At 59.0% G+C, this 11,033-nt stretch overlaps 2 protein-coding genes across 6 annotated transcripts in view; one reads left to right on the top strand and one right to left on the bottom strand.

Annotated features, from left to right (window-relative positions):
• Positions 1-2,462, top strand: part of Ptdss2 (phosphatidylserine synthase 2) — a 34,294-nt gene extending 31,832 nt beyond the window's left edge. For all 4 annotated transcript variants that reach the window (XM_048807965.1, XM_048807967.1, XM_015503405.2 and 1 more), the window contains 5 exons: positions 191-309; positions 792-906; positions 976-1,121; positions 1,221-1,406; positions 1,775-2,462. In XM_048807965.1, coding sequence (XP_048663922.1) covers positions 191-309; positions 792-906; positions 976-1,121; positions 1,221-1,406; positions 1,775-1,961 — 753 coding nt within the window. In that variant the 3' untranslated portion in view covers positions 1,962-2,462. The remainder of the gene's footprint in view (positions 1-190; positions 310-791; positions 907-975; positions 1,122-1,220; positions 1,407-1,774) is intronic.
• A 2,979-nt stretch (positions 2,463-5,441) lies between these two features.
• Rnh1 (ribonuclease/angiogenin inhibitor 1) overlaps positions 5,442-11,033 on the bottom strand; it is a 10,131-nt gene continuing 4,539 nt past the window's right edge. For both annotated transcript variants that reach the window (XM_015503401.1, XM_015503402.1), the window contains exons 3-10: positions 9,488-9,658; positions 8,999-9,169; positions 8,323-8,493; positions 8,068-8,238; positions 7,789-7,959; positions 7,318-7,488; positions 5,803-5,973; positions 5,442-5,703 (exon numbers count right to left, since the gene is read on the bottom strand). In XM_015503401.1, coding sequence (XP_015358887.1) covers positions 5,616-5,703; positions 5,803-5,973; positions 7,318-7,488; positions 7,789-7,959; positions 8,068-8,238; positions 8,323-8,493; positions 8,999-9,169; positions 9,488-9,658 — 1,285 coding nt within the window. In that variant the 3' untranslated portion in view covers positions 5,442-5,615. The remainder of the gene's footprint in view (positions 5,704-5,802; positions 5,974-7,317; positions 7,489-7,788; positions 7,960-8,067; positions 8,239-8,322; positions 8,494-8,998; positions 9,170-9,487; positions 9,659-11,033) is intronic.

Here is an 11,033-nt window from a genome sequence, read left to right as displayed (position 1 = left end):
ATAAGAGACAGGGTCAGGGAAAGGGGGGCACTGATGGACCATGAGGGTGCCAGGGTCCCAGTGTGGGCTGGGGGACCACATGGGTGTGGGGGCCTGGGTGCTGGGCCTGTCCTGGGGTGGGGCCAGGTTGCCCTGGCCTCCTCTGGATGAGCCCAGGCACACAGCATCACCTCTCCTGGTTCCTGCCCAGTGGATCATGGATGTGCTTGTCTGTAATGGGCTGGGCATCTACTGCGGCATGAAGACCCTTGAGTGGCTGTCCCTGAAGACCTACAAGTGGCAGGGCCTGTGGAACATTCCAACCTATAAGTACATCTCAGGAGCCAGGGAGGGGGCGGGGGATTGTGGGCCTGAGGCCCAGGCCTGACTGCATGCAGCTCAGGAGCAGTGGGGGGTAGTGTCTGCCTCCTGGACCTGCTGCCATCCTCAGGAAGCAGTTGCTGGGTTCTGTCATTTTTACTTTGAGATTTTCAAAAGAAACAAAGCAGGCATGGTGGTGCACCTGAAGTCCCCCGCCGCGGGAGGCCGAGGCGGGAGGACCCCCTGAGCCGGTTCACGCCAGCCTGGGCAACACAGCGAGACCCTGACTCCAAGAAAGAAAAAGGAAACCCAAGACCTGGGGAACAGCGCGAGTAGAGGCTGCCCTGCGGCCTGAGTGCCTGGAGCAGGGGACAGCCCCTCTGAGGGGTGGGGCTGGGCGGAGGGAGTGGAGCAGCTCTGGGTGCAGAGGCAGCGGCCTGGGCCGGCAGCGGCCTGGGCCGCATCCTTAGGCTGGCCACTCTGGTCCCCAGGGGCAAGATGAAGAGGATTGCCTTCCAGTTCACGCCCTACAGCTGGGTCCGCTTCGAGTGGAAGCCTGCCTCCAGCCTGCGCCGCTGGCTGGCCGTGTGTGGCATCATCCTGGTGGTAAGGCTGGGCTGCCTGAGGGTGTGCATGGCCAGTGTCCTGCGCAGGCTGACCCTCCCTGTCCCCCAGTTCCTGCTGGCAGAGCTGAACACCTTCTACTTGAAGTTCGTGCTGTGGATGCCCCCCGAGCACTACCTGGTTCTGCTACGACTGGTCTTCTTCGTGAACGTGGGTGGCGTGGCCATGCGTGAGATCTACGATTTCATGGATGACCTGTGAGGGCCGCCTGCCAGGCCGAGGCCCGGGAGGCACCCCTGGGGTGGGGGGAGGCCTGGTGCCTGGGCAGGCCTGGCCAGCTGCCATCTTCTCCACAGGAAGCCCCATAAGAAGCTGGGCCAGCAGGCTTGGCTGGCGGCAGCCATCACAGCCACAGAGCTGCTGATCGTGGTGAAGTACGACCCACACACGCTGACCCTGTCCCTGCCCTTCTACATCTCCCAGTGCTGGACGCTCGGCTCCGTCCTGGTGCTCACCTGGACCGTCTGGCGCTTCTTCCTGCGGTGAGCAGCGGCATGGGCTGTCTGCCTGGCTCCAGGGCCACGGGGTGTGGCTATGGGTAGTGTCTGTCACCTCTTGCTTTGCTGAGGTGGCCAGGGTCTGTGCCTGCCCATTCCTCAAGTCATCTGGAGAAGATGGCTCTGGGGCAAACCCCATAGCCCCCCCATCACTGGAGATCCATCCTCATGTGGTAGGTCTGGCTCCTGAGGATCCAGGTGGCCTGGCCTGCCGTGCCATGGCCCCCACCCAGCCCCTCCAAGAGTTGTGTCCCATGTGGCTTCCTCCTGGCGAAGGCTGCCTAGGGGTCTGTGAGGCCTGCGCTGGGTGTTGGTGTGTGAGCAGTGGTGACCTGGCCTCTGCTGTCCCCCAGGGACATCACCTTAAGGTACAAGGAGACCCGGCGGCAGAAGCAGCAGAGTGACCAGGGCAGGGCTGTTGGCAACGGGGACGGGCATCCAGGGACAGACGATGACCTGCCTGCATCAGGAGCTGCCCAGGAAGGGGCCTCTGAGCAGAGGGTGCTGGCTGGGAAGGAGGGGCCCTCCACCACCTCCTGAGTGCCCGCCTGCCCGCCCAGGGCCTCACCCTCCAGGGGAGGAGGACTGAGGGCCACTCATTCCACTCTGCACTGGGATCCTGGGCTCCTCCAGGGCTTGCTCTGGGCCGGGGGTCCCGCCCTTCCCCTGCTGCCTGGTCTTCCAGGGCTCTGGCTTGACACACTTGTGCCTGGCAGCACAGCCCAGCACAGGCCACTTGGGGACCTGTGTCCACTCACTTGAGTATGGGCAGGGCTGCCCATCCTCCTGGTGACCCAGGGGAGAGAGGGCTCCACCAACACAGGATGACCAGGTAGTGGACGGACAGCAGCATCGAGTGCTTCCTCCGAGCCTTCGCCCAATCCCAACTCTCAGCAGGATATGACAGGGTCAGAGGTCGTGGGACTGGCCCCTCAGGCTTCACATGCCAGTCGGAGGCTCTGGGGCCCCAGGCACTTTTTTTGTGTGGGGGTGTTGTCTCTGCGAGCAAACAGAACAAATAAAGTGACCGTGGAGGTGGCAGCCCGTGCCTCCTCCCTGCTAACCCAGAGGGTACAGGGCCTGCGGGGGCACAGCCCTCCTGGGGATCTGGAGAGTCCAGCAGCTGTATGTGTGTCACAGGGGCAGGGCTGGTGACTACTGGGGAGTGGCTGCAGAAGACGGAGCAGCTATCCTCTCAGGCTGGTATCTAAAAAATTTGAAGCTATTTCTTTCTGTGCTGGGGACAGAACCTCACGCCTCCTACACCAAATGCTCCGCCACTGAGCGGTGCCCGGCCTGCCCCATTCTCCACAGGACACTGAGACCCCCACCCAGCCTCTTCTGTAGTGGGCACTGGGAGGTGCCTGGCAGGCTGCACAGCAGGACCTGCCTCCAGGAGGCAGGGACTGTCGTCAAGCATCAGCTACGTGTGCACCATCCAGTGCCCTGGCTTCCGAGGCCTTTTGAGTCTCTTTGCTCACCATTTTTGGGAAAATTTCAACCCTCCAGAAGCTGTGTAGGCAGAATAGCATGCACACAGGCCTCACCCTAGACGCTAGAGGACAGGCCTTCTAGAGTGGCCCAGCGGGTGCCACTGGACCTCATGTTGTCTCAGGCCTGCACAGCGACCTCCCGGGGACACTGCCACTGCCACCTTCTGCTCAAGCATGTCGCTTGAGGTTCCTGACAGCTGTGTTTCCACTGCAAGGACCCCCCCACTGGGTCCCTGGGGATCCCTGTGCACTGATGCTCCTTCCCACCGGGACCTGTGATAAACCTCCGTCCCCCGATGCTCCCTGCACCAGTGTTGACCGCTGCCCTGGACAGCCCCCCCCAGCTCTGCACCTCTTCACTGTCAGGGCTGCAGGAGGCCCCGGCCACCTCTCTCCAGGAGCCCTGGTGTCTAGGGGAGTCACAGATCCCGGGCACCTTAAAGGGTTTTATAGTAGCGATCCCAAATTGCTTCCCAGTCAAGTGTCCCACAGACCACATGGGCAGTCTCCCTGTCTCAGCATGGTCAGGGTGGCTCACCTCTGGCCAGCTGGAGTTGAGGGGTGGCCCCCCACTGTCCTACCCAGGAGGCAGCAGTGAGAGCTGACAGTCTGGGCACCGGGTCAGGTGGGGTCAGGCTCAGTGGGAACATCAGGGCCAGCAGTTCCAAGGCCTAAAGCTGCAGGAGTGGCCTAGCCCGGGGGCAGCTCCCTTTCAGAAACCCTGCAAGGGTTCCCAGCCCGCACATGGCGTGTCAGCAGAGCCAAGCAGACCAGCAGCATCTGAGAGCAGGCTCCTGAGGTATGAGATCCCAAAAGAGCAAAATACTGAGAATAAACCAAGTGCAGTGGCACACACTGGAATCCCAGAAGCCTGGGGCGGGAAGATCACGAGTTCAAAGCCAGCCTCAGTAAAAGCGAGGTGCTAAGCAACTCAATGAAGCCCTGTTTCTAAAGAAAATACAAAATAGGGGATGTGGTTAGGCGAGAGTGCCCTCAAGGGCACAACTGTGCACCACCCGCCCCTGCCCCCCCCCCCCCCCCAAGAAAAAAAACTCCAGCCTTTTTCTTCTTTTTCCTTCTTCAGTACTAGGGGCTTAACCCAGGTATACTCTACCACTGAGCTACATCCCCATCACGTTTTGTTTTCATTTTAAGACAGGGTTCTCACTAAGTTGCTGAGGCTGGCCTCCAATTTGAGATTTCTCCCGTCTCCAAAGTCGCTGGGATTACAGGCAGGCATCACTGCACCTGGCCTTTGCTTACATTTTAAAGGGGATTTTTTTTTTTTTTTTTGGTACTGGAGCTTGAACCTAGGGTCTTGCACATATGAGGTGGATGCTCCTACCACTGAAGTATGTTGCAGCCCTTTTTAAAATGATCAAAGAGGCAGGTTCTTGGTAAGTTGCTGAGGCTGGCCTCAAATTTGCCATCCTCCTGCCTCAGCCTCCTGTTAACCAAATCATTCACAAACCATAGTGGAAATCCGCTGTACACGCAGTTGCCCAAAGAGCCTAGAAGTTTTATCTTCCAGAAATGCAGATGTTCAGAAAGAACTCTTTGCTTTTATTTTGGCCACACACAATGCTTACACAGTCAATATTGTGGAAGTGTGTCTGCATGGAGTCAAAATTAGGGAAATACAGTCTGTACCTACATATTGAAGTGATGTGAAGACAAACCACACCAAGTTGTGGACAATGCTGACCTTTGAAAACTAAAAATGGAGCACACGAAAAGGTGCATTGCAGGAATGGCTGTGGGTGCCAGGAGCTGGTCTGTGCAGCTAGCAGCCACACTTGAAGCCCTGTGTGAGGCGTTGTCCTGTTTGGCCTCTTGGAGACACATCCACTCCTATTTTTTGTATGGTGCTGCTCTTGGGAGTTGCACATTCTGATGGACACCAGCATGGGCGCTGCCTCAAGCTGCCCAAGCTGGAGAGTCCCCCCACACTCACACGGCCACAGACCAGGCAAAAGTGACGCTGGAGGCAGAGCTGCTCTGCTCTGCCACCTCTGGCCCTGCACACGCCTGTTTCCAGCCAGCCGGCCATTTCTCGGCTTCCCCAGCTAACGCGACTTTAATTCGCTGAGAAAGCTCCTAGGATTTCTTCAGCTGGGAGGGTGGATTTCTTTTGGTACCAGGAGTGTGCTACCACTGAGCTGCATCCCCAGGCCTTTTTGGGAAGAAGGTCTCGGTAAGTTGCCAAGGCTGGCCTCAAGGCCTGTACCACCGTGCTTGGCATCTTGAGGGACTTCTTTCTGTAACACTAGAGATCGAACCCAAGGTCTGACCCCTGCCAGGGCTGTGCTCTTCCACTGAGCACACCTAGCCCCCCGGGATCTCAACAGTGCCCGTGCCAGATCCCCTCAATATGGGCAGGACTCAAGGGTGAGGTTCCTGGGCCTGGCCTGGCTACCTAGCCTGCGGGGTCCTTTGGCGGCCTGTGCCCTGCTCAGGGCACTGTGTGTGAACAGGGCATTCTCAGCAGCTGCGAGCCACACAGGACCCACAAGGAAGGACAAGGATCCTCCTGCCAACAAGTGCTTTAATAACTATGCAGGGTCTCAAGCTCTCTTGCTGAAGTACTGGGTTAGGGCAGTTCTTCCCAGTCAAAGCCAGGACACCAGGAGTAAGAGCCCCAGGAGGGACTGAGGATGCGGTGTCCAGGTAGATTTCAGAAACCGCAAGCAGGAGATGACCCTCAGGAGATGACCCTCAGGGACGGCTTGAGTTCCTCCAGGGTCCGCAGCTGCTCTTCCATCTCCTCAGTCCAGTAGATGTCATACAGGCTGCACGTGGACAGAAAGGACGGAGTGAACCAGAGCACCTACCGCCCGGCCTTCCCCCGCTGCTCCTGAGCCCCGGTCCCCCAGCGCTTGGCCACTTACACCAGCTGTTCCAAGACACAGCCAGGCTGCCGGAGACTCTCCACCAGCCGCTGTATGCCAGGGTCCCCCACGCAGTTGTTGCTCAGGTCCAGCTCCCGCAGGCTGCGGTTGACCAGCAGAGCCGTGGCAAGGGTGTCACAGCCACTGTCGGTCACGTTGCACTCGCCCAGCCTGAGCAGGGGCACAGGCAGCGTTCAGGACAGGCATGTCCAGTGTGCCATGGCCCACAGACCAGGACTCTGGGTGGAGCTGTTCCCAAGTCCCAGCCTTGAGCAGATCCTGGGCAGATGCCCCAATCAAGGATGGACAGATGCACACTGGCACCTTGGCACCAGACCCACTGGGTCAGAGGAGTCAGTACCAAGGCCAGGGGGGCTGCACAGGAGAACTCGGACAAGGTGATGGGTGGACAGAGGCTTGTAGGTTCAAAGAAATGGGATGCAGTGGGACAGACCTAGCACCCACCCCAGAAACACGGATGCCCCAAGGGAGGGTGGTGAAGGCACAGCCCTGACAAACCTAATCAAATCAAGGAACCAGCCAGGCTCGCCTCCCCAGGCAGCAGATGGGACCCCACTTGCCAATAGCCAAGGCAGGCCCATGTCTCCCAGCACAAGACCAAGCTCCTCTCCACCTGGCTCCAGGATGGCATCCCCTGGGCAGGAGACTGAAGGACTGCTGTTCAGGCTGCCCATCCCACCCTCCAGCCAGTGCCTGGTCCAGGATGACCAGCACCCAAGGAGAGCTGCCCACGGGAAGCACAAACAGAAAATCAGCAACAAACAGAAACCTAAAAGCAGAAACCCAAGTCTTTGTAGAGCCACATGCAGTGGCACATGCCCACAATCCCAGCCACTCTGGAGGCTGAGGCAGGACGATGGCATGTCCGAGGCCAGACTCCACAACTTAGCAAGTAATACAGAGGGCTGGGGTGTAGCTTAGTTTGTAGAGCACCAGGTCCGATCCCTCAGCTAGAAAAAGAGAAAACTCCCAAAATAAGAAAACTAGAAAGAAAATATTACAGGGAATGGGAACATCAGCCCGAGAGACCTAAGGGATGACTGCCAGGCACTCCAAAGAGAAGGAATTAGAGGAGAGAGATCACCAACATACAGCACCCCTCCAGGACCAAGGACATCCAACTCCAGAACAGACACTGATCTCTCAAAGCTTGCCGTGAAGAAAAGGCAGATCTGCAGGGAAAGTAGGACAGCAGTGCCTGTCCTGAAAGCCAGAGTGACCAGAGCAGGGCACATGGGCTCCTCAGGCTGCTTCCACAGGACCCTTTCTTGGGGAGCTGCTGAAATGTGCTCAACCAAATGGAGGGAGCCTGGGAAGATGACCCCCAGGGGGTCCTGCAGAGGGTGGACAATGCTTCCAGCATTACGAGATGGCTGGGCCGGAGCCTAGGCAGCCATGGGACTCCATGAGCAGGCCCTCTGAGGGTCAGGATTAGGGGGAGAACCAAGCCAGCCAGAGCTGCACCCACAGCCCGGTACACGCACTGGCACTCACCAGAGTACCCGCAGCACGGCGCCCGGCTGGCTCAGGCCCTGGCAGAGCTCCTGCACACCTGCATCGCCCAGCTGGTTGCTGCTGATCTGCAGCTCCAGGAGGAACTTGTTCTGGGCCAGCACCGAGCGGAAGTAGGGGCAGCAGGCAGCTGTGAGGCCGCAGGTCTTGACCCTGTGGAAATGGAAGGGACAAGGCCTGGCTGGCTGGGGCTGGCCCAAGGCCACTCTCCAGAGCCCCTTCCCCTGGAATCCCTCCCAAGTGCACTCCATCAGAGATGTCCCCCCAAACACCACCCATTTTCTGGGCGGCTCACCCCCACTCTCCTGCCTGGTCCTCCCAGATGTATATCCACACCTCGGTCCCAGCACTGTCCCATTCATGTCACCCCACTCCCTGGAGCCACAGGCCTCTCCCCACGCCTTGCTCAGCTCAGGCCCCTGCTGTCCCGGCCCAGGGCGCGTTCGTGCTCACCACAGCGACTCCAGTTGGCAGCCAGGCTCCAGCAGGCTCTCGCACAGCAGCCGGGCACCCTCATCCCCCAGCTGGTTTTCAGCCAGGCTGAGCTCCTTGAGGCTCTGCTTGGCCTTGAGGACACGGCAGAGGTCCTTGCAGCCCTCGCCGGTGATGTCACACTCCCAGAGCCTATAGGGGCATCCATGCCGTGAAGGACGGATCTCACTCACCACATAGCTTATGGCCCCAGTGAGCGCCCCAACCACCCCTCAGAGGGAGACGGGGCAGCCTGCTCACCAGAGGGTCCTAAGCCTGCTGCTGGCACGCAGCAGCGCTGGGCACAGTTCTGCGATGCCCTCGTCACCCAGCTTGTTGCAGCCCAGGTCCAGCTCCTGCAGCGAAGCCTTGGAAGCCACAACAGCACTCAGAGCCTTGCAGTTGGCCGCTGTGACACCGCAGTTCTCCAACCTGGGGACAGGGTACATGCCTGAGGGGAGCCCTGGAGTCCGGCCCTACCCAGCCCAACCAGGCTGAGCCCAGCGCCTTGCATACTTGAGCATCTCCAGCTGGCAGGCAGAATCCTTCAGGCCTTGGCAGAGCGTCTGGATGCCAGCCTCCTGCAGGTCATTGTTGCTCACTGTGAGCTCCTTGAAGTCGGGCTTGGCCCTGAGCACCGTGGCCAGAGGTTCACAGCTGGCGGCCGTGAGGTTGCAGTACTCCAGCCTGTACACACGCAGGGTCTCAGTCCACCCTCCACAGAGCCACGGGCGGCCCAGGGGCAGTGTGTTAGCAAGGCACAAGGGTGCTGGTGTCTTGTCCCCCCATCCCCCCCCCAGCCTTCCCCCTTGGCATCGGGCTGGGGTGCTGAGGACTTGTCTCTAGCTGCTGTTCGGGAACAGTGGGTGCCCACTGCCTCTAGCCTGTGTGCATACCACACTCCTTTGGGAAAAATCCTCATGACCAAGAGCCCCACTTCAAACTCAGGCATCTCCCAGGCTCCAGGAAGAACCATCCCTAATAGGCAGGGCTACCTGCTTGGCCATGGTCACACTTAAGAGTACCTCATCCCCAGACTTGGCAGGAATCTGCCAGCCCCTTTCAAAGAAGAGCCGACATCCGAGAAGAGGGGCACCGCAAGCCCCTGGAGCTCAAGTCCTGCCTTGAAGCCTCCTGAGGACACCACACAGGCGGGGCTCAGCAAGGACAGGCTGCCAGGGCACACACTCACTGCAGCTTCTCAAGATGGCACTGGGGGTCCAGGAGCCCTTCACAGAGCAGCCGCAGGCCTGCGTCCCCCAGAGGGTTGTCGTTGAGATGCAGTTCTCGCAGGGTGGACAGGGAGCGCAGCACGCCAGGCAGGACCCCACAGCCAGCCTCCGTCAGGCAGCAGTTCTGGAGGCTGGAACACACCAGTGTCAGCGGCCCCCGTGAACCCGCAGCCCCCTGCCTGCCAAGTCCCAGCAGCACCTTGAGGGAGGCAGGGCACAGAAGTGCTGCAGGGGGCCCCCAATACAGGTGTGCCAGACCCTCACGCAGGACCTGGGCCTGGCATGAGTCCAGGGCAACCTGTCCCAGCACCAGGCAGCCATCTCTCTTGTGTGCCTCTGGCTAGAGCTGGGAGTGCTTGCTGGGGCCTCTGGTGGCTCTCCATACCCCACCACCTGGATGCCCACCCCAGGCCCCACCCTACGTGAGCTGGGCTGTGCCCTGGCCTCACCTCAGCTTCTGGATCTTGCAGATGGGGCTCTGCAGGCCCTGGAGAACTAGATGCACCCCGGCGTCACCCAACTCATTGGTGCGCAGGCTGAGCTCTGTCAGGGAAGGGTTGACCCGAAGTGCAGAGCTAATGTCCTGGCACCGCACCTCAGTGAGGCCACAGTCATCCAGCCTGTGAATGGGATCCCTGGGTCACATGGGGTGGAGCCAGCCTCAGGCCCAAAGACCCTCTCATGCCACAGGCTGAGAGCCATCAGTGGCCAAGAAGTCGAAAGGTAGTCAAGTTGAAGCCAGCCTCAGCAACAGCAAAGGCACTAGGCAACTCAGTGAGACCCTGTCTCCAAATAAATACAAAATAGGGCTGGGGATGTGGCTCAGTGGTCGAGTGCTCCCGAGTTCAATCCCCAGCACACAAAAAAAAAAAGTCACGGCCAGGATGTTTAAACATGAAACAGTCAGGCATGGTGGCACACACTCGTCACCAGAGCCACTCAGAAGGCTAGGTGGGCAGAAGCAAGTTGGAGACTAACCTCAGCAACTTAGCAAGACCTTCTGAAAATAAAATGTAAAGGGGCAGGTAAGAATGTTCACTTAATGCCAGAACACCTCCAGGTTCGATGGAAGGAAGGAAATTAAAAAAGGGAACCCAAAATAGGAGTGGGCAGGTATGGCTGCACATGCTGGGACCCCAACAACTCGGAGGCTGAGGCAGACAGCAACCAGGCAACTGAGTGAGATACTGTCTTCAATAACAAGTAAAAAAAGGGCCCAACACAGTTGCACATGCCTGTATCCCAGCAGCTCAGGAGGCAGGAGGCTCTCTAGTTCAAAGCAGCCTCAGCAAAAGCAAGGCACTAAACAACTCAGTGAGACTCTGTCTCTAAATAAACTACAACATAGAGCTGGGGATGTGGCTCAGTGGTCGAGTGCCCGAGTTCAATCCCCTGAACCAAAAAAATAAAATAAAAATAAAAAGGGCTAGGGGTGCAGATCAATGATGGGAGTACCACTGGGCCCACTCCCCAGTATGAAAAGGAAATAAAAATAGGAATGATCATAGATACTGGGCATGCTGTGCCCCCCACACCTTCTGCAGGGACCAACCCTGGAATCCCCCACGCAGAGCTGGCACGGGAGGCCAGAGGGACAGCAAGGCCAACTGAGGGGCTGAGCAAAGCCCATGGCATGGGCACGATGCCAAGACCACCCCAATTTCTTCCCCAAAATAACAGCTGGCAGATGTAAGGGCTGCAGCAAGGCAAGAGGGCCACCTGTGGACCCGAGAGAAGTGGGTCTGGGCAGAACTCTGCTCTGCGCAACCAAAGGTGGCACAATAAGCAGCAGGGCCCACAGCTTTCCTATGTCTTGCCAATGTGTGACCACCATGAGAAGTTGGTCCACCACGAGAAGCCCACAGACAAGCCAGAGGGTGCCTGCATGACTCTGGGGCTCACAAGGCAAGTCACCAGCACAAAGGGAGGGTAGGGGCTAGGGGGGCCGGGGGGGAGGGGGGGGGTCTCAGGGAGACAAAGGCGGTGGCGGGGATC

Source organism: Marmota marmota, unplaced genomic scaffold (assembly GCF_001458135.2).
Source record: "Marmota marmota marmota unplaced genomic scaffold, marMar, whole genome shotgun sequence".
Classification (NCBI taxonomy): domain Eukaryota; kingdom Metazoa; phylum Chordata; class Mammalia; order Rodentia; family Sciuridae; genus Marmota; species Marmota marmota.
The sequence above is the reverse complement of the archived record's forward strand: the minus strand, read 5'-3'. Positions and strand labels throughout refer to the sequence as shown.